Source organism: Chiloscyllium plagiosum, chromosome 25 (assembly GCF_004010195.1).
Source record: "Chiloscyllium plagiosum isolate BGI_BamShark_2017 chromosome 25, ASM401019v2, whole genome shotgun sequence".
Taxonomy (NCBI): domain Eukaryota; kingdom Metazoa; phylum Chordata; class Chondrichthyes; order Orectolobiformes; family Hemiscylliidae; genus Chiloscyllium; species Chiloscyllium plagiosum.
This window is the reverse complement of record NC_057734.1, coordinates 24,345,829-24,369,331: the sequence shown is the minus strand read 5'-3', so window position 1 is coordinate 24,369,331 and position 23,503 is coordinate 24,345,829. Positions and strand designations below refer to the sequence as shown.

The 23,503-nt window shown below is 37.8% G+C and overlaps 1 protein-coding gene across 1 annotated transcript; it reads right to left on the bottom strand.

The window, feature by feature from the left end:
- Nucleotides 1-358: 358 nt before the first annotated feature.
- Nucleotides 359-22,383, bottom strand: ppp1cc (protein phosphatase 1, catalytic subunit, gamma isozyme). The gene is made up of 7 exons (XM_043715680.1): nucleotides 22,152-22,383; nucleotides 11,804-11,935; nucleotides 10,278-10,508; nucleotides 9,398-9,502; nucleotides 8,924-9,147; nucleotides 2,680-2,814; nucleotides 359-2,016 (listed from the first exon to the last, which is right to left on the bottom strand). The coding sequence occupies exons 1-7, from the start codon at nucleotides 22,204-22,206 to the stop codon at nucleotides 1,927-1,929; spliced, it is 972 nt and encodes a 323-aa protein (XP_043571615.1). The 5' UTR covers nucleotides 22,207-22,383; the 3' UTR covers nucleotides 359-1,926.
- Between the last annotated feature and the right edge of the window lie 1,120 nt (nucleotides 22,384-23,503).

Genomic DNA, 23,503 nt, shown 5'->3' with positions numbered 1-23,503 from the left:
GGAGTGTCCTCCCTGCTGCTGTTTGCTCTCTCCTTTTCCCTTTGGCATCTTTCCCACTTCCAAATATTAACAAATATGTGTTCTGTAAGGTTTTAAACTCAATTCTACCACCAGGGATGGCAAAAAACACCAGTATGCCTTAGCTGTTAGGCAGAGCTGTCCAAAGTTCTACAGAATCACCACCATTTTGCTGAGTCCGTTGTTAATTGTTTAGTGTATTCCATAATCTACCTGTTTGGATGATGACAATGAAAATTATCCAAGAGAAAAATCCTGAGTTTGTCATTTCAGGCACATAATATATTGTGCTAGTTTCTTCACTTCCAAGTTAGCTAAATAACATAGATGCACAAGAATCCAGATTTATAAAAAGGCTTTATTTTAGTTCCCATTTTTGATCATGAAATCAGTTAATTCCTTGGCTGAGAGCACAGCATGCAAACATGCCCAGAAATCTGCCATTTTAAAATTTGCCCTCTAAAAACCAGTCAGGAGTCTCATATGGATGTGCCCAATTTTGATCTTCCCCAGCACAGTGGCAGGGGTGAGGAAATAAAGCTGCACCTCCATGACCATTAGCAGGGACACCAGAGAATAGTGATACAGTAGCATTTTTACCTTACAAATATTAATAATTTCAAAAGTGAAGCATCTACAAGTTACAGTGTAGTATAAAAGGGGAGAGAATTGGTGCAACAGCCTTTCGTGGGGATCTTGGACAAACCGATATAGCAAAAGAAAGTCTATTTGCACAGAACCAGAAAAATTTAGAATTCTAACTACAAGCTCTTAACCTTAATCATGGAGAGGTAACAGAGGAAGTTCATATTGAACACTCCAAAAACAGACTAACTGTCATTTGGCCAAGTGGCCAACTGCATAATGACAGAATCCCAGGAACAGGTTGCTTGCTTGTCCTCAAGACCAGGGTCAATAGATGGAAAGAGAGGAAACAACCTCCCAATCCCAAAAGAACAAGAATGGCTGAATGACAAACACACTTTAAAGTTCAATAACCTATGCTAGCTGTTTTTCAATCTGTTCTCCTCCATCTTTGCCAGGTGTTTACTAACCCATTTGTTTGGCATTATACAAGGAACCTAATATTGACAACTTTAAAACAAATAAAGATGCCAAATGTAAAATAATGGCTTTATTTCATCATTTAAAATATACAGTACAGGAAGTGTGCTTAATCAAATTTACGTCATTCTCTGTGATGCTGGCAGAGTGGAGGGGCAGATCCTTCTAAAATCATGACATCTATACAACAGTTGCTTACACGACAGACATGTAGACTTGGAAAAAAGTAGATGCATTCCTCGAAATAAAAACATTTTTATGAGAAAGTACAAAATTGTTTTGAAGTTTTATAAACAGTATATCACTTCCTACAAGTCAATGAGACTCTTTCTCCCCCCCCCCCCCAACCAAAAAGGTCAATTACCAGCTCACAAGCATCACCACTTTAGGTCTTAAAAAAATAAAAAAGGAAAACAAATCACAAGGCATTTTAATCACTTTGTGAACTGTACCAAAATGTCAAAATTCTGTCAACTACAAGTCGTTTCTACTTCCCACCAACCCCCTCCCCTGACCTACATTGAAACCTGCTGAGGAGCAGCAGTCAAGCACATTATTGTTAGCAGCTGGTGCTAACAATCAGGAGCCTTGATGCAAATTAAACAGCTACAGTACTATTTTATATTCTTCCATCTTGAGGGGTGGGGGAGAAGGCATGTTTGCTGTTCAGAAACAGCAACCATGTTTCTGTATATCACAGCAGATAAACCACAAGTCAACAAATAGTAATCTAATTCAAGCAAGCTGACAGATACACTTTACATAAAAGAAAAAAAAAAGTTAAAAATGGAGACAAACTGGTATAATACAAGTCCAAAACAGGCAATGCCAGAGTTTCTGGTTTTATTTCTTGGCCTGTTTCGTGATCATGCTCCTTGGTGGTGTTACAGGTCGGCTTGCATTAGGTTTCTTTTTCTCTGCTGGTTTCAAAATCTATACAAAGAAAGTGAACATTTCAATTTTTTTCAGAGCCCTTTTTAAAAACATTATATCCCCTGATCAATTACAATTGGACCAAATGGCCACTTTTTAATGACAATACAGCTTAAAATTTTTAGATCTTTCAGAAATATATTCATTAGGATTAAACATGAAAAACTAGTTCACGAAATGAACATGGAACCTCCAGGTGCCCAGTTGTGAAGTTAATTTTCAAACCATCAGTCATTTTTTTATTGGACTGTGAATATCAAACAAAGTAGTAAAATCTGATTGTTGCACATATTAAACTTGCAAACATCACCTGAACAGTAAATACATTCCATTTATTGAAGCATTCAAAGCTTTGGAGATTCACGATGAACTCAACTGCAGCTTCCATTAGACAGTACAATAACCCAAAAGCTCAATGTTATCAAATTACAAGAAAAAGTTTTGCGCATTAAATCTGAACTCTTCATAGTGCTCCTGGAGGTGTGAAGACCATTAGCAGGCTGCTTACCTCTTTGCCATTACCAATCAAGAGACCTGATGTCTGGCAAAAATTTCCAAATATGTAGTTAGAAAAATGAAACAAACCATTACATCCACTCAGCATTGAGTTTGCTGCACAAAACAAAATCTACTTTGTAACAAACCCAAAAGGGTCCAGCTTACCTGAAAAGAACACATCAAGGTTTCATCTACACTCATCATAGCACCTGCATTATCAAACTCCCCACAATAATTGGGTGCAGAGAACAAAGTCACCAACTGTCTTTTGGCAAAGAATTCATACCCATCTTCTACAACCTGTTTCAGAAATGGAAACAAAGTGAATAGGAATTAATACAGATCACAACTGTACACATTATTCACAGGACAGATGTTATTAATGGTTACTGTTAAGTCAAATAACTGGGATTTAAATGGCACTATGCCATTTTAATACAACTATTCAAACGAAACAGAAGTGTCTACACTAGTATTTAATAAATAATTAAATTACTTGTTCCAACTAATTCAAAATCACCATCCAAATCAATGCTAAGAAAAAAAATGTAGACAGAAGCCTGGGAGTTTCAGTAAGGTTTAGACCAAGCCTGAATGACAATTTTGATTTCGTATATTCCTGGCATCATATGTTTTCACTCCAATATTGAACACATGTCAAAAATGTCGCAGAGCAGCTACAGGACATTCTGGAGTATGGTAGTGAACAGCATGTCGTCGTACACATTGGCACCAACATAGGACCTCATCGCACTTTTTTTAACCTCAAAAAGGAGAATAACAAGTAAGGAAGCAAGTTAAAAAGTAGGACTTCAAAAAGGTAATGATCTCAGGTTTGCACCCAATTCCAAATGCTAGTCAGTGTGGAAATTGCAGGATATATCAGATGAATGTGGATGGAAAGATGTTACATGAGACAGGGTTCAGATTCCTGAGACATTGAACCAGTTCTGGGGCAGGTGGGAGCAGTAAAGGCTGGATGGGTTGCACCTGGGTAGGAATGCAATGGACATCCTAGAGGGTTATTTGCTAAAGCGTTTGGAGAGAAATTAAACTAAAATTAGAGGGGCTGGGAAGCTATGCATAGAGACAGAAGGGATGAAAAGTAGGGCAAATAAAAAAAAAAGTAGTATGGGAATTAAGTGATAGGCAGAGAATTCAAGAGCAAAAATCAAACAGGGCCACACAGTGCAAAATAATGCATGTTAAAAATGACAAATTTTAATGCAGGGAGCATTTGCAACAAAGGGGATAAATTATTGACATAAAAGATCTAAACTTGTCTGATATAGTTGGGATTTTGGAGGCATGTCAGAAGGCGATTAGGAATGGGAACTGAACTTGGAAAGGTATTCAATTTTTATGAAGCACAAAGACTAAAAGGAGATGGAGTAGCACTGATGATTAGAGACTACATTAACAATATTATCTCTGGTGAACTGGAAGCAGTGCAGATACTGCTTAGAAACACTAAACGGGCAGAGAATGATAGTGGTAGTTGTATACATACACCCTGAATTGTAGTGGTAATGTTGGGGGAAAGGCATTAAAGAACATAGAACACAGAACGTAGAACATTACAGCGCAGTACAGGCCCTTCGGCCATCAATGTTGCACCACCCTGTCCTACTAATCTGATGCCCATCCCACCTACACTATTCCATGTACGTCCATTTGACTGTCCAATGACGACTTAAATGCACTTAAACTTGGTGAATCTACTACCGATGCAGGGAAAGCATTCCATACCCTTACTACTCTGAGTAAAGAAACTACCTCAGACCTATACCTATCTCCCCTCACTTTAAAGTTGTGTTCCCTCATGTTTGCACTCCCCATACTTGGAAAAAAGGCTCTCCCTGTCCACCCTATCTAACCCTCTGATTATTTTGTATGTCTCTATTAAGTCACCTCTCAACCTTCTCTCTAACGAGAACAGCCTCAAGGCCCTCTGCCTTTCCTCGCAAGACATTCCTTCCGTACCAGGCAACATCCTAGTAGATCTCCTCTGCACCCTTTCCAAAGCTTCCACATCCTTCTTATAATGCGGTGACCAGAACTGGACACAATACTCCAAGTGTGGCCGTACCAGAGCTTTGTACAGCTGCAGCATAACCTCCTATTCCGGAACTCAATCCCTCTATTAATAAAGGCCAAAACACTGTATGCCTTCTTAACAATCCTGTCAATCTGGGTGTAAATTAGAGATGCAAGCATAAATATAGCTGTTAATTATGGGCAGCTTTAATGTGCACTTGGATTGGGCAAGTCAAATCAGAAACAAAGCAGGAGGTGAAATTCCTGAACTATTTACAAGATGGTTTTCTGGCTCAATATGATGAGGAACCAATTACAGAACAGGCCATTCTACTAGACTTGGTATTGCAGGGTTACAGTCATACAGCATGGAAACAAACCCTTAGGTTCAACTAGTCCACTTATGTAATGCGAAAGGAATAAAATTGACAATATAGCAATGAGGGAACTTTAGGGAAGGATGACCATGATATATTAAAGAATTCATTATTAAGATGGAGAGTGAAGTAATTGATTCTGAGATTGTGTGTCCTGAATTTTAGTTATGATGGTATGATGCGTGGGCTGGTTATGATAAATTGGGAAATGTTACATAAAAGAGGTGGTGGTGGATAGGCAATGACAAACATTTAAAGAGTGCATGGAGGAACTGCAACAATTATTCATTCCTGTCCGGCACAAAAATAAAACAGGAAAGATGGCCTTACCAGGCTAACTAGGGAAATTAGGGATAGTAATAGATACAAGGAAGGGGAATACAAATTGGCCAAAAAAAAAAGGTTTGGGAGTAGTTTAGATTTCACAAGGAGGACAAAAGGAATTAAGAGGTGGGGAGAGAAAGCGTATGAGAGTAAGCTTGCAGGTAATGCACATATCGAAACTTTTGTAAAGTCAGTTCACATGCAAAGAGAAAAGGATTAGTGAACACAAATGTAGATCCCTTACAAACAACAAAGTTAGTTAAAGGTAACAAAGAAATGACAAAACCATTAAATACATATTTTTGTTCTATGTTGACAAAAAGGAGGATACAAATAATGTCCCAAAAATGTTGGGACACAGTCTAATGAGAGCAAGAAACTGAAGAAAGTCAGTATTAGTGGGGAAATTGATCAGATTAAAAAGACCAATAAATCCCCGAAGCCTGATAATCTACATCCCAGTGTACTTAAGGAAGTAGCCTTAAAAATACTGGCTGCATTTGGGGGTCATCTTTCAAGATTCTATGGACTCTGGGAAAGTTTCTGCAATAGGTGACTAATGTAACTCTACTATTTAAAAAAAAAACTTTCGTCTGGCCACCTGACATCAGAAGTAGAGAAAATGCTTGTCTATTGTAAAAGATTTAGTAAGGGTCCTGGAAAACAGTGACAGAATTGGACAGTCAAAGATTTATGGAAGAGAAATTATGTTCGAAAAGCCTACTAGAATTTTGAGGCTGTATCTAGTAGAGTTGATATGGGGAAGCCAGTAGATGTGGCTTACTCAGACTTTCAGAAGCTTTGAGAAGATCCCACATAAGAGATCCATATGCAAAATTAAAGTACAAATGATTGGGTTAGTATGTGACATGGATTGGGAACTGGTTGGTAGACAGGAAACAGTAGGAATAAATGATCATTTTCCCCAGCAGCTGATAGTAACTAGTAAAGTATCACAGGGATCAGTGCATGACCCCAACTATTCATAATATATGTTGATGATTTAAGTGAGGGAAATAAACATAATATCTTTGACAACACACAGCTGAGTGGGTGCTTGAGCTGTGATGTGGATGCAAAGATACTTCAATGCAAATTGGACACGTTGAGCGAGTGGATAAATGCATGGCAGATAAAGTATAAATGCTGATAAATGTTGTTATCCACTGACAGCAAAAACAATTATCTGACTGGTGAAAGAATGGGAAAGAGGGAGGTGCAACAAGAACTGAATGTCCTTGGACATAATGATGTGGAAGTGCTGTTGTTGGACTAGGGTGGACAAAGTTAAAAATCACAACACCAGGTTATAGTCCAACAGGTTTATTTGGGTGTACTAGCTTTCAGAGCGCTGCTTCTTAGTCAGGTAACTAGTGGAGCAGGATCATAAGGCATAGAATTTATAGCAGAAAATCACAGTGTCGTGCAATTAAAACGATATATTGAACAAGCCTGGATTGCTGTTAAGTCTTTCATCTTTTAGAATGGGTTGCAAGTTTCGGTTCATTAATATGTAAATCCCAGAACATTAGATATAACTTAAGTTTCATTAAAAAAAAAGTGACATCTTAGCTCAGACAATGTACTAAAAGGTGTGAAGTTAGAGTCTGGCTGTATCCCAATCTTGAGTCAGACTGGTTCTATTTCCAAAGTAGGAATTTATAAGATATTACATGGATTGACTGCTTGCAGGTTGTGTGCTTTGAACAAAAAATAGAATATTCCTACAAATACAATTCTGTAAGTGGAAATTCATCCCGTAGACTTGTGTGCATGCACATGAGTGGGAGGGGATGGGTGGAGTATAAACCAGTGAGAGGGAGGGAGAGAGAGTGCGTGCTTGGGTTCATGTCACACTACAGATGACCCCACGACACTATGCCATCATTCACACAAATGTGTGGGGTGCATTTGCATTTGCAGACACATTCTATTGCAGACACAAAAAGCACATACCCTGCAGGCAGTCAATCCATGTAATATTTTATAAATCCCTACTTTGGGATACAGACAGACTCTAACCTCACACCTTTAATACATCGCCTGAGCGGAGATGTCACTTTTTAAAATAAAACCTTAAGTTATCAAGAATGTGATTTAAAAATAGTTCTGGGATTTATATATTAAATGAACCAAAACGTGCAACCCATCCTAAAAGATGCAAGACTTAACAGCAATCTAGGTTTGTTCAATATATTGTTTTAAATGCACAAACACAGTAATCTTTTGCTTTCAATTCTGTGTCTTATGATCCTCCCCCGCTAGTTACCTGATGAAGGAGCAGTGCTCTGAAAGCAAGGTACTTCCAAATTAATCTATTGGACTATAACCTGGTGTTGTGATTTGTAACCTTGCACATTAGTCATTGAAAGTAAACACACAGGAGAAGGTAGCAAATGATATGTCGGCCTACATAGCTAGGGGATTTGACAAGAGCAGGGATGGCATTGCAACTGTACAAAGCCATGGTGAGACCAATAACCTGAAGTATTATGTGCAGTTTTGGTCTCCTTGTCCAAGGATGGATGTTCTGGCTATGGAGGGAGCGCAGCAAAAGTTAACAGACTGATTCCGGAGATGGCAGGACTGACTTATGGAGGGACTCTCAGTTAGGACTATATTTGCTGGAGCTCAGAAGAATGTAAGGGGATCTCCCAGAAGCATAAAATTCTAAAACTAAACAGGGTAAATGCAGGGAGGATGTTCCCAACGACTGGAGAGTCACAGTCTAAGGATACGGAGTAGGTCATTTAGGACAGAGGAGGAAAAACATCTTCACCCTAAAAGTGACAAGTCTGTGAAATTCTCTACTACAAAAAAAAGTGGTTGAGACCAACGCATTGAATGTTTGAGGAGGAGTTAAGATTTTGTTCGTAGGGCTAAAGGGATCAAAGTGCATGGGGAGAGCGCGAAAACAGAGTACAGAGTTGGATGATCAGTCACGATCATATTGAATGACGAGCACACGTGAACGAATTGCCTTGCCTACTCTTGCTCCTGTTTTCAATGTCTCTAATTTATTTTTAAATTGCTTTAAACTTTTCTTTAATGAATCCTCTGTATTCAGTTTCACAATGCACAACACTAATCATAACCACTTGTCTTGATTATGTATAGAAAGATTATATTCTGCATGTTGAAAAAGAACCATGCACCAATTTGTAGGATACTGTACCAATCTGAACTCTTCAGGGGCACACAACTCAAAACTATATAAATGGAACAAATCAAAAGATTATTCTTTTATCAAATTACAATTTTTAAGGAAGAAAAACCCACTTGATTCCATGCCATATTAAACAATAAATTATAATCAATTTTCCCAATCACACATCCACCCAGCAATTTAAAGGTTTATATGTAAGCAATAGATAAAGTTTTAAAAAGTGTAACAGTTTTCACACCATACTGTAGATGACTGTAGCGAACTAAATGACAACGGTTGAGGGAGCATTACAAACAGATTTGGCAAGCTAGGGAAAATTTCAGGTATCAATTACTGTTGAGTTGTATTTTGAACAAGTTGGTGAATAAATAGCAAAGCTGTATTAAATCAGAACGAGTAATATTTAATAGGTAAACAACTGGATTTTGAGAGGAATTAACTGAAATTCAGTAGTTTCTCTTTTTTTTAAAAAAAAAAATCAATAAATAAATCTGCTACACTATACCTGGTGGGCTCTACATATCAGATCCAGGTCATGTTTATGAAGGAATTTTGCAACTACTTCTGCTCCAAATGTGAATGAGACACCTCGATCATTCTCACCCCATCCCAATACATCTTTGTCTGGGTCAGACCACAAGAGATCACAGAGAAGTCCTTGATCAGGCACATCAGTGGGTCGCATGATCCGTCTGATTTGTTCCATGGACTGAAGGTCAGGTGACAAACCTGATTTAAGAAAATAAAATTAAGTTATTGAATACTCATTATCCTCTGCTCCATACTCTAAATACTGTAACTGTACTGTTACAATGAGAATTTTTTTTAAAAAAAGTTAAAACATAGGCCTTCGGCAAACCAAGAACGAGCCTAGGGACTAACCAAAAAAGAAATTCACAATTATTCAAATACACATTAAGAAAATTACTTTTAAAAAAATCATAGGCAACATCCTGTACTCAAATTAAATTATACACACCTCCATGACAGCAAAATATCTTTTCATCCACAATGGCAGCAATAGGCAAGCAGTTGAAACAGTCTGTAAAAGTCTTCCACAATTTAATATTGTACCTCCTTTTACCTAGAACAGGAATACTAAGTTAAAAATCTGGGACATAGACTTGTGTAACTTTTTTTTGGAAGCTACGCTTAGATATTTAATGGCTTCTTTTATTTGCACTATTAGTATCTTTAACGCTTGGGCACCTATCTTCCTTTGGTGAATCAGTCAAAGAATGATAATGCAAACAAAATCAATTTTTAAGAATGAAACAGGAAAAGGAATTTGTGTTTTACTACTGTTAGCATTAATTTGAAACCAAAGTGCTACAAAGGTACAATTAACTAAGTATAGGCAAACACTGAATTAATCCCTTGCCTGTTTGGAGTTGAAAAGCTAAATATTTAAAGATTTCTTTTCATCTCATTGTTCACTTACATAGAGCTTTAATATTAAAATTGAAGAATAAATAATAAGCAATGAAAATATTATAGAATATAGTTTTAAGTTTGCACATTTCAAATACTAAATGGGAACAAAGCTACAAAATGCCATAATAAGCTTTTTAAAAGTGCATAAACTAAAGGTGACTAAATGAATGACCCTCCAAATTAGAGGCATTATCAAAGAAGTAACAAGGGTTGTCTTTTTTACTTCCCACTGGAGTATATAGTTTCACTATAAGCATTGCTGAGGCAAGTAGCAGCTGAACTAGAGATAGTAGCTTTAATCACATACACAATTGCCTGACTTCAGCAAACTTGTCAAAACAGTCAGTAGATTAGAATCATAAAAAAACCTACCATGCAGAATTGACTATGATTATGCAATAGTAAACTAGGCAATGTTTCCTTACATTCATCATAGAATCCATATATTCTGTTTATACTGGCACATTCATGGTTTCCACGCAGAAGGAAAAAATTCTCCGGATACTTAATTTTGTATGCCAACAACAGACAGATAGTTTCCAGAGACTGTTTTCCCCTGTCCACATAATCTCCCAGAAAGAGATAGTTGCTCTCGGGTGGGAATCCTCCATATTCAAACAACCGAAGTAAATCGTAATACTGGCCATGAATATCACCTGGGTAGGGAGAAGTTGGGGGGGGGAAGGAGAAATAAAAAGGAAAGATTTAATCAGAATAATTTACTAAAAGTACATCAAGCAGTAGTAGAGTGAAACTTGGGATAGACAGTTAGCAGCAGCTGGATAAAATTTAGAACACTCAGTAAACAGACAGACAGGGGCAGTGGCTGCATGGGATGTGCACATGTACTGGCGAGTGTTCATATGGGGCAGGGGGGTGGAGAAGCAGCGCAACTGATGTGTATGACTTCCGCATCAAGTGCTCAACCATTATGCACTAGGTCTAGATTAAAAGCACATAATTCTGTACAACAGTAGCAGAAGCAAAACCCACAATTTCCTGTGTGCACTATGGGGTAAAGCTATTAAAATTTCTAACTAAGTCATTGTATTTTGTGCCTAGCCTTACTGTAACACTAAGCACATACATACTGGAATCTGCATTTCATCTCATCTGAGAAGACTAATACAGTGGTCATTTTTATCAGCAATTATTAAAATAAAATGGATGACAATCCTATACCATTCATGACAAAGCTATGCTCTCAAATTTCTAGAATAAAGGGTCTTCCCAAAGATACTTGCTTGATGTTATGTAGAAACAGGGCAAACAATTTCCACCCTATTTTATTCAGCAACCCATCTGCTGGAACACTCTAGATGAAATTGCTATCTAAAATAATACTACAAGAGATATGAATAAACTTCTCATTTGTTTAAAAAAGGTTTACAGTAGTACTTAAGAAATTATCTACACAAATAGTTCATTCTCACACCCTACATTAGAAAGTCAAAAGTCAACACCCTCATTTAAACTAAAACTGAAAAGCTGGCTTTTGTAAAAAAGAAAATTGAGAAGTCAGATTTCATTCCATAAGTCTCTTTGCTTTTAAATGGATGGTAGGCACAATGGATAAAATCACATTTTACAGACAGCAAAATGAAAATAACTTGACTATCAAGATTAATACCTTGCTTCAAAATAGAGTGTTTAAATATTTTGGATTGGAGTTTTCTTCCTCAAAAATCAGAGGTACATCTTTTTGATGAGCAAGGGGCAAAAGGTTATTAGGGATGGGATAGGTGGGAACATAGAATAATCAGACCAGCCATAATCTTACTGGATAATAGACCAGCTTTAGTGAGACATGTTGCCAACTACTGCTCTTAATTTGTGTTTGTAAAAACTAAAATCCAAATATTCAGCCCAAGAAAAACAATTTCATTTTGAGATTCAAACATTTCAAGTGAGCATACAACAAGACAATAACTGACTATAAAAAGCTACTCACCACATATTTTTAATGGAGCTTCAAGTTCCAGAAGAATAGGTTGACTAAGGAAGATTTCACGAGACTTGAGGCACAGGCCTCTGATTTCATTCTCTTGGAGCTGTACATTTTTTCCTGGTTTAGAACCTCGTACTGAAAGAAAAAGCAGCAATTGACTGTTATGTTAATTTGGAAACTTGTACTGTATGATTTAAATACAGTATTGCCTTTTGCAGTTGGAGAAGTTTACTAGGTTGCTAAACCTACAAGGGTAGGGTAATTGCAGCTCCCATATTAAAATGTCAAATAAAACACTGCAACACTGAAATCAACAATACACCTTTCCTGGTTAAAATCTAGACTACTGTATTGAATTTCTAGACAGTTGATAAGGTGCCATTTGCAAGATTAATAGAGAAAGTAAAAACCTCATGATGTAGGGAGCAATAAATTGGCAAGGAGAGAAGACTGGCTAGCTAGCAGAAAACACTAGGCATAATTGGATTTTGAAGTTGTATTGAAGAAGTTGTGATAAGAATAATACTAGACTCAAAATGTTAACTTTTTCTCTCTCCACAAGTGCTGCCAGACCTCCTGATTTCTCCAGTTTTCTCTATTTGTTTCAGACTTCCAGCATTAACAGTATTTTGTATTTATATAATTGTCATTTTTGGTTGGCACATCTTGCCACAGAAATCGGAAAAGGGACCTCAACATTTTACAACTTACCTTAAAATGTCTTGGATGACAGGATAAAGAGTAAATTTGTAGTTCTTAGTGTTAGTTGCAAAGTTAGTTGTGAAGACAACATAAGGGACAATGAAGGGATATAGGACAATTATCTGGTAAATGGAATACAAGATGGGAAAATGTAAGTTGTCCATTTGGCTGCAACAATAAAGCAGCACATTATCTAAGAGCATGAAATATTAAAAGATCACTGATCTGTAGAGATCTGAGTGACTTCGTGTGAATTGCATAAAAAAGGTGTAGTTAAATAATTAGTGAATAAATTCCATTAGATTATAATCTATTGTAGGCAGAATTAATTACAAAACTAAAAATTATACTCCAGTTATGAAGCATTTAGATAATGGTGTACTGGATAGTCTCCTTATTTCAGATATAAATGCATTAGTAGTAGTTTAGAGGTTTACTAGACTAACTCCTGGAAAGGGTGGGTTGTCTTACATAGAAAAGACAATAGGCTTGGCTTCACTAGAGCTCGGAAGAGTAATATGACTCAACTGAAGCATACGAGATCTGAGGAGTCTTGACAGGGTGCACATGCAAAGGACATTTCCTTTTGTGGGAGAATCTAGAGCTGCGTTTTAAAAATATGGGGTTGCCAGCTTAATGACAGATTAAATGAAATTTGTTCGAGGATTGAATGTTTTTGAAATGCTTGCCCTCAAAAAACAAACGGAGGAAGCAGAGTCTTTGAATTTTCTTTTAAGATAGCTTCTTGATAAGCAAGAGTGTGAAAGGTTATTGTGGGTAGGCAGGACGGTGAAGTAATCAGCCATCTTTTTGAATGATAGAACAGGCTCAAGCTGTGAGTGGCCTACTCTTGCTTCTCGTTTGTTCGTTCAAATGGTCTTGAACCACAGACAAAATCCTAAAAATCAAATTAATTGTCTCAGAACGTCAGCTGCACGACATTGTAAATTCACTAGCCCGCATCCATTAGCTAGACAGAAGGAAAATGGTATTCAATGATCTTTGAAGTGAACATATTGAATAGTCATAATCACTTTCATTGCCCACACAAATTAAAACTTGAAGCCAGGTTTAAAAAGAAAGTTTTATAAACATAACAAAAGCTTCCACAAAGACTTCACTAAGCTCATGAGAAAGAACACATTTTTCAATAAAAAAGTTTGAGGATGAAAGTTTATATTTAAAAATCTAAAAGTCAAATTTGTAAAATAATCAAACACGTTATAAAGATTTAGATAGGAGCAACCTTGCACAGATTATCCAAGTCACAAGACATAATTTAGTAAGATCAAACAATAACTAATGATGAGTGTGTTATTGTGAAAGTAATTAACTACTTGAATCACAGAAAAATGCAAGCCATGAAGTTTACAACTGGAAGATTTCATGCAAGCCCCAGTGTTATTCATATTCTAAAACAGATCAGTAAGATTTTTGCAATGTCCTCATTCCTTCAAAATACAAACAACTATTATGGAGTATTTACTGTACATGCATGGAACAAGAAAGGTCAAGAGATGCAAAAATCAGCTTAAAACTTGATTTTGTATGAAAGCACCAACTAAGACAAATGCACTACCTTTAAAAGGCCATTTATTTTCTAGGCTTAGCTTTCTGATTTCCACTAAGCAGCAATTACAATTAAAGAGGAGAAAGTGAGGTCTGCAGATGCTGGAGATCAAAGTTGAAACTTTATTGCTGGAACAGCACAGCAGGTCAGGCAGCATCCAGGGAACAGGAGATTCGACGTTTCGGGCACAGGCCTGAAGAAGGGCCTGTGCCCGAAACGTCGAATCTCCTGTTCCCTGGATGCTGCCTGACCTGCTGTGCTGTTCCAGCAATAAAATTACAATTAAACCCCAAGTCTTCCACTTTCCTATTTCAGGTGGGTACTAAAAAGGTGGCTGCGATTCACATCTTTATACTGTTATCGAATAAACTGTATTGCATATTAAGACTCAAAGGAATGAGGCAGTTTAAATTACACAATAAATATTCAGCCTGTTGCCTTTTCCTGAAATCTAAACTGCTGTCAAACCTCAGGTCTGCTGCTTTTTAGCATTTGTATGCCCCTTCCTTGGATCTAAATCATCCCTAATTGACCTCATTAGCCATGGTCGAGCCATTTTTCCCCATTTTGTATTTGCACCAGACAAATGAACAGTTGTTGCAGTTCTGCCTTGCATTCTTTAAATGTTTGTCTTTGCCAATCTACATGATTGAGGAGATAGCCTGGCTTTGCTTATGAAGTATCAATACAAGATTGCCGCCAAGAAATCAAATAGGGAGTCCAAAAGGGACTACTTATCCAAAGAATGGCAAGACATTGGGACTTATAACAAACAAACAAACAAGATGTCTTTAAGGAGAGTTAGGTAAGCATGCAAAAGGTGAAGGGGATAGACAGGTATACTGATTGGTGAGGAAAGATGGGAGGTCAGTGGAGAATATAAAAGGTTTAGGTTGAATAGCTGTTTCTGTATTGTGTAAAAGAATTTATTTGGAACAAAGCTAAAAATGGAGTTGGATGTAATAATCAGCCAAGATCTGAACTAGATTGTGAATTAAAATCACAAAATGACTTGGTGTAACAATAATGTTTGCTCCTGGGAAGAAATGCTTAAAAAGGATTCTAATCTTTTAAAAAAAAAATCCACTAAGCCTCTAATGTTCAAAAAAAACACACAAAGCTAGATATTAAACATTTTTATACAGCATGTGACTTTGTGGAAGCAGTAAAAAGAGACAAGCAGACTTAGTCAAACCAGGAAAATAAAAAAGGACAAACCTCTCTCATAGGCCAATGCAGAAAGAGTGATGGTAGCCGGGACCATGATTAACATGCACAGAAATCACTGGTTTGGATCTGGAATGGGAATATCCCTTATTTTAAAAAAAAGGAAGTCTGAATATATAGACCCAATAAAAAAGCTGCCCCAGCAGTGCTACTGTCAACGTCAGCTAATAAAGACTTGCAGGTGATTAGCGTATACATGTTTTTTCATATGTATTTTCAAGGTTCTTGTTGTACCTCTGAGCCAGGAAATCAAGGTTAAGGGTCCACGTGCTCCAGAGGGGTGTGTGATAATATTTTTAATTTTAACTTGCTCAGATATCCATGTAGAAGTATTTACAAATGGCTGCCTGATGCGTTATTTACTAACGAGACATGTTTGTCTACGAGTCCCAAATAGAACTACTGCTCTGGATCTCAGTCCCATCAATTCTTGTCCTGCCTAAGATGATATTGTTTGCAAATGACATTAAATTCCCAAAGTAAAAGGACAAGACAGAAGCCAAAAACAAAATTGCACTTAAGATGCGGGATGCCAATGGTGGGGACAAAATACCCTTCTGTCAGCTCAAGGATACAAAGTATGCACCTGTGATATTAAGCTTGAAAAATGCAGATCACAACTCATTCACCATTGAACTTCACATATATCTGGTATCAGACAACGTTGTACTCATGACTAAGAAAGACTTGTCAGATTACCATTTTATTAACCATGATTAGAAGATTTGATTGACTATCTGGGATCCAGAAATCCAGCCCTGAAGATGCGCTGGGGTGGTTTGTACTCCTCAATCCAACAAGTTGGACATGCATACCTTCTACTATCCAGATTATCTTGCAGGTCAAGTGTGACAGCAGACTTTCTGTAGTTTAACAGCAGGATGCAATAGCACCTCTGGCAAGGGCTATTTTATCCAGATAGGCTGAAATATATTTGCAATATAGTTTACAAATGAATATGATTGTTCATTTTGGTGATTTTTATACATTTGACATTTGTAAAAGGAAAGTTGACAGTAGACAAACTTTACAGTTCCTTTCATGTCATTTATTCTTCACAGGGACTTTGGATATTTCTGAAGCAAACCATAATCATTATCATAAAAATCAACCCCTTCTCACTCCAACTATTTACTAGGGACATTTAACATGTAATAAAGTGAAGGGATACAGGCTTCATTATGCGCACGAGGTACCAAAGATAATTTGATTTGGGGTTAATCAAACTACAATAAGTTGGAGTTGCTTTTTTTTCCCCCACTAACTGCACTCATTAAAAATACGTTCCAACACTACAGCTCGTGGTTGGATCTTCACATCTTCAGGATTCATACCTCCTAACCTGGTCTGCTACGTAACTATTATTTCACAAAGAATGACCACCTGCCCCTTGATCATCCCATAAATTTTGTTGATTGTCTCACATCTCATGTTACTTCCTCCCAAATACTGGAAATTCAGGCTTTTGTACCGTATTTCAAAGCAAATTGGTAAATGCTAAATTCCTGGAGTGGTGTCTCTTCTTGCTCCCAAAATACATTATTTGCTTAGCTGCACTGCGTACTCACCAGCTGCAAAACAGCACAGAGCAGCCAAATTTCCAAGATTCCATTGCATGTTCAAATCTAAATTAACTTCAGCTTTTCAAATCTGTGGATTCTTGCACTTGGGTATCTTAACTTTTCCTTATGATAAAGTACCATTTATTTTCAACGACACTTCACCGTCAACCAGTAGAGTGGACCCCTGAATCCAAGCTAGTTGTTTAAGCCAACTAAAAATAAAGATTCACAAAAGCAGTCTCCAAACTCGCATTTGGTTTCCCTTTTGGCAGGTTTCTACTTTATAATGTCTAAAATCAGCAATTCAATCGCTGGAAGATTGTGCATGCAACCTTAAATTTGCTGCACTTTGGCATTGCATTCTTGCATTGTTACACAAATTGCTGAAAATTCTATAGCAGCCAGTTAAATTATAGTTAATTTATTTTTTGATCTAAACTCTCACCAATCTAATGGTAAGGAATTGAGTAGCTGAGCAATAGAGCAAGATGTTATCAGATTGAACAGTCTGCTGCAAATTGACAGATTTCATCTGGAAAAGCAGAACTATAAATAACTTCACGTCCATTGGTCAGGAAGCCATCATATTACAGATATCAATACTGTGAATGGAGACATTTTCAATTGCGAACATCCTCATTTTTGGCTTCCAGATAGAATTTCCTGCTGGGAAGCACATGTGTGGGGACATCAGGCAAGGATAGCAGCACTAGGGGGAGAACTTCCTGCACACACACACAATGGTAGTATCAGTTCACTATATGCATAATAATAAATTAGCTTGATACAGACTGAAGTTCAGTTTCGCATTTTTAGATCAATGGCAGTCTTTCACGAGTTCTTGTATTTAGTTCACTTTTTAGCAACTGCTCTCTGCAAAACATCTGATGATTCAGCAAAAGATATTAAAATTAGGAAGTTTCAAAAATATTCTCAAATTTCAACAAAATTAATTGCAATACTAATGTAATTGTAGTGATAAGTTTCAGCCAAAATCAATAGTAGTAGTATTTTACCAATTGATAAAATGTGGGTTGTGTAGAAACACCTTGGACAAAGCCTTAACACTAGACCTAGCATCATGGCGGCAGTATTCAAAATCTTGACAAATCTGGAGACAGACAGAAACTGATAGAATAAAGCTTTTGACAGATCCTGCTACCAATGAAAAAGGCATGAGAATTTGGGAATGTAATGGTAACTGCAAAGTGGGCTGACTAAACATGTGCAACTACTTCTGATGCTTTTCACTATAAACCATCTCACTAACTGACCCAGCAAGTGAAGTAACACACAGAACTTAAGTATTAGATAGTTATCAATGTAGACCAATAAATTCCATCACAACCCAAGTGCTATAAAGTGATCAACAGTACAAATTGGCCTGATTACTGCTGTCAATTTGGTACAGAATCATAGAATGGTTACAAGCAGAAGAATATGCAGCCTATCATTTGAGCCAGTTCTGACAGAAAAATTCTGACAATCCCAAGGGCCCAACCTTTCCCTTAGCCCTCAAAAATGTTTTCTACTTCAGGTTTTATTCAATTTCATTTGAAAGTTCCAATTACATTGGGGTTTGAACCAAACTTATTTTGTTTTAAACTGCGGATTCTTGTGCCTTTCACCCCTCCCAAACATCCCCCATGCCCTGCCCCACCCCGCCCAAGTCAAATTATCTCTAAGAATTATCCATTCCAATTGAATGTTGAGATAAAAGAGATATCATCTGGTATAGAAGTGAAGAATGAAACATGAAACCCGAAGAGTCTAGAGTGGGGAGAGATACAAACATAGCTTCTTTGAAGGAACACGATGCACATTTTTAAAAATAGATACTGGATTAAGCACTACTCTGTCAAGCTACAGAAACAACAAAGCAATATTACTCAATCACAATACATACAAGTAGACAGATTTTGCAATATGATTTAACATTGTTGTGAAGAGTATGCAAGGCCATTTTAATCTGCAATATGGTGTAATCTATACACTGTTGTATAGATTTGTATTTCAATAATCAGGACATGCATAAGTAATAGTAGTTTGCTCAATTAACAATCAAAATTGAATTTAGTCCTTGCTGTGAATAATTTATCTTTGAAACCAGAACTCATGTTGACAGCTGTTTTACAAAGTATTTGAGTAAATTACAGTATTAAGAGTGCAGAAGGCATAACCATACTTTAGGGATATTTTAGTACATGGAAAAGATCAATCCCCCAAATAAAAAAGAAACCATCAAGTTGAGGGGATTACATTATTAGCAACAGAATATGGTTTATTTTCAATTAACATGATTCATGAAGCTGCAACTAGATTCTCAATGATACTGCATAACTGGCCAGTTTTCAAAAGTTGTAACTTTTGAGGTACAGATAGACCAGAATGTTGTCCTGGGATGAAAAAGAAATTCACACCTGGACTGAAAAGATAATCTTCTAATCCAAAATTGGATCACTATTCTGCTAAAGTCAGACCTGGTGTTGCAAACAATCAGCATTCTCTGATCTGAAGGATGCTCATATGTTATAGGGGAAATGCTAATGCAACAAAAGTAGTGTAAAACTTTCTGTCTGACCAATCGCTATTCTGAACACTGGTACAAATTAAAAGCAAATAGAATGTCGGCACAGAAATCGTGGAGTTTCGTCAGCACTCCACAAAGTGTCCCAACAGTAAGATCAGAAGACATAGGAACAGAAATAAACCATTCAGCACAGTACTGTTAGGTTTAGGTAAATAAATAGAACCCTTATTGGTCTCTTTCAAGCACAAAGTATCAATGTATACATGGATAAACTCACCAAAAACTGGATTGCAATAACATTCACTGAATATGCCAGCAATACCAATGGGGCCTTTTTAAAAAATTAGGCTAGATGTATGAATATTTTCCACTGCGTACCTCTCTCAGATTTATAACTTGTAATGAAGAGTAAAGTGTTCAACTAACTGCAGGGCTGCAGTTAGTTGAACACTGCACTGCTCAAAGTGATTTTATAAAAAGGAGAAACATTCCAAGTACAGTCCATATAATAAATCATGTTGTCAAAAAACCATCACCTACCCTATATGTTTGTATGAACAGCTGTCACGTACCTTGGAATAAGTGTGGATTACAAGTGCTTCATCTGAATGAAGCAGTCATCTCCATTTAAGCATCAAGAGAGGAAAAAAAACAATTTTAACTTGTCTGGTCAAACTAAAGATCTTTGTCACAATTTTCTCAGGCCCTGATAGAATTTTGACCAGCTGTATTATTTCTTCCATGATTTAAAGCATGTAACTAGATTTTCCTCAAAATATAGCAAAAAAAGTTAGGAAATTTAATAGCAACAGATAAATAATAAATAGCACAGTAGTTGCTTGTGTGCAAATTGAAGACAGATCTGTCAATCTTTCATTGAGGTGATATTTATTATACCATAAAAACTTGGCCTATTTTGATGCATACTGCCTTGTAAAAATGATGCATACTGTATCTTTAACTAGGTTTGAACTCTTTTTACTCCCGGTCACTTTTTTCCCCATCATTGAGTATTGTGCCATTCGTCATCTAGATCCTATCTAAGGATTCCCTCCCAGAGTTCACCCTATTCTAAAAAAAGGTCAAGCATTGGTAATTCCTTTCACACCACTCTCAGGGTCAGTATCTTCTTTTCAACACTTCTAAAATACCTCAAGATGGTTTCCATATGAGTGGCACCATTCAGATTTTACTGCAATGATTAAATAAATGCTTTATTAAATGGCTACATTGCCAAAATATGTCTCAAAGTACAATACTGTAAACCACACTGAAAAAAAACCCTGCTCTCACTCAATAATTTTTGGGTTCTCGAGATATCCAATCACTTTGCAGTCCAAAAGCAATTCATTGGTTGCAGCCAATTTTCACATGGCAAGGTACGTAAAACATCACTGAGATAAGTAACCAGATGGTCTGGTTAGGTTAAGATAGTTCCATTAGACTTTAGGAAACCTCTATGCTGCTTCAAAGTGATCCACTATAAACCCGAGCTTGCAAAGGGCCTTATCCAAAGACAGATTAAGCAATATGGTACTCCTTCAGTACTACAGATTCAGTAAATTACTGCAGATGCTGGAATCTGAACTGAAGTCAAAAAAATACTGGAGATCAAAGCGGATCAGGCAGCATCCATGGAGAGAAAGCAAGCTAACATTTTATGTTTAGAGAATTCATCAAAGTTCTCCTTCAGTATTCTGCTGGACTACAACATAGATTACACAATGCAAATTTTCATCAGGTTTGAGTTCATCACTTGATTCAAGGAAAGTGTGTTTGAACTGATATTTTAACTAGCAAATCCATCAATATCCCACGCAAAGCAGTAAAGCAACTTGGGAGAAGTGGGGTAGTAAGAGTACAACCAATTGAAAGAATGAATACCAGCCACACCACCAGAACTCCCTCATCCTTTGAATCAAAGAGATTGTGTTTACAAAGCATCTTCCAATCACAAATATCCTAACTTATGAACAACAATATACATTATTGTGCAGGAACGTATAAGCAAATTACTGCAGATGCTGGAATCTGTACTGAAAACGAAAAAATGCTAGAGATCACAGTGGATCAGGCAGCATCCATGGAAAGAGAGCAAACTAACGTTTTGAGTCAAGATGACTTCATCAGAGTCAAAACATTTCCATTGCAAAGATTCCTGCACAGTTTGTAGGCATGTATATCTCAGCTGTAAAAAATGGCAAGATAATGCACTGGTTAAGGAATGAGTATTGTTCAGGAAACCTAGTGACTTTAATAGTGGTTCACATTGGTTTGGAAGGATGTACCCGGACAACGTCACTAATAGTCTTCCTCAAATACAAAGATTCAAGCAATTCTGTGTGTTCTTTAGTCACAGGGAAAGATTAGTTGATGAATACCTCCCTCCAAATATGGGCTTCTTAATTGGAGGGAGGGAGAGAGAGAGAGATCAGGGTTTGAGAGCGCACGAGAGGGGAGGGGGGAGGAAGAACTGGAAAGGATGGGGGATGGGGGATGGGGGGGAAGAGGGGGTTGGAGGCTGTAAGCGGCTCTGATTGAAGGGGGGGGGATGGGTGGGAAGGAGAGGTTTGTGTCAGTAACTCGGCATGGGGGTAGACGCCAGAGGAGAAGAACGGGCCGAATACCGGTAATGGAGGGAAGGACTAACAACAACGGACAGGAAACATGGTCTGATGGGGGGGGGGGGGTGAATGTTAAGACACAACCCTCCCTCACGTTCCACCCCCCCCCAAACTAACGGCCACCCGCGGCACTCACCTTCCAACAACCTCTGAATAATACTATCTATATTCAGCTTGTCTATATCCGCCATGGTTCACGGTAGTGATTCCGGAGAGGGGGGGGGGGGAGGGAGTAGGGGTGGGGGGATGATGAGTAGATTTACCGCCTCTATATCTCAGTCTCTGGCCGCTCGCTCTTCGCTTCCTTTCTCCTCCCGAGCTCTCTCTCTTTTTAAAAAAAATCCACACAAAAAAATGGCGTCACCGCCTGGCGGAGGGATACCCGCGCCGAGTCCCGTACTACTTATCCGGCTCCTGACACGTTACCCCCCTCCCCCGTGCCCACTACCTCAAGTCCATGCGCGCCACACGTGCTCCCTCCAACCAAGTCCCGCTTTGTCTCAGCCATCTCCTCGCATTGGCCGCCCCCTGCAGCTTAACCGGCCTATGCTGCCGCTTAATACACATTCAATGCACCTTATGTTTTTTCCTATATATTAATGGCATCAAGTTACTTTTCAGAGTTCTCTCAGCGAAGCAAAAGAACATTAAAAGGTCGGGTGTGGGATTCCGAGCTGTACGCCTCTTCCTGGAACTGACACATTACGATCGGCAATGTTCCCAAACAAACTCTCACCTGAGTATAAAGCGAAAAATCAGACTTCAGGGAACACAATAACACATTGTTGATGACATGGTATGACATCCCTGTCCTTACAAGGCAGGGAACGTCATCAGGATTAAACGGCCCAGTAAACCCCCTTTTGCATTGCACAGGATCACACTGGGTCCGCTTTTAACGATGCAACTTGAATAGATTTTGAGTAAGTTTCAATTCTGCCCGATTTGAATTCCTAAAAACGAAAGGCGTTCGTACTATGGCGCCAGTGCTGATTCTGTGAAAAAGCCTTCAATTAGTTCCATCCCCCACTCTTGCATAGCCTGCAGTAAGTTCAAGTATTCACCTAAAAAAAGTTCTGCTTCCATCGAGGTTTCAGGCAAGTGCAATCCAGATCGTAGCAAAATGTTGCATAAAAATAAACTTAGTGTGTTTCTTTTGGCAATTACCTTAATGTTCTCTAGTTTCCAATCCTTTCCGAAAACAGTTTCTCCTTACTGGGTCTTATCAAATCCCCTGCTGAGTTTGAATTCTACCAAAATTTAAAACAAAAATAGAAGTTGCAGGAAAAGCTCATCAGGTATGGCAGCATCTATGTAGAGAAATCAGATTTAACGTTTCAGGTCCAGTGACTCTTCCTCGAAATGACTGGTGAGTTCTGGGGAAGGATCACCGGACCCGAAACGTTAACTCTGATTTCTTTGCACAGATACTTTTGTTGTTTCCGATTTACATTATCCCGCAGTTCTTTTGGTTCTTCCCAGATCTAC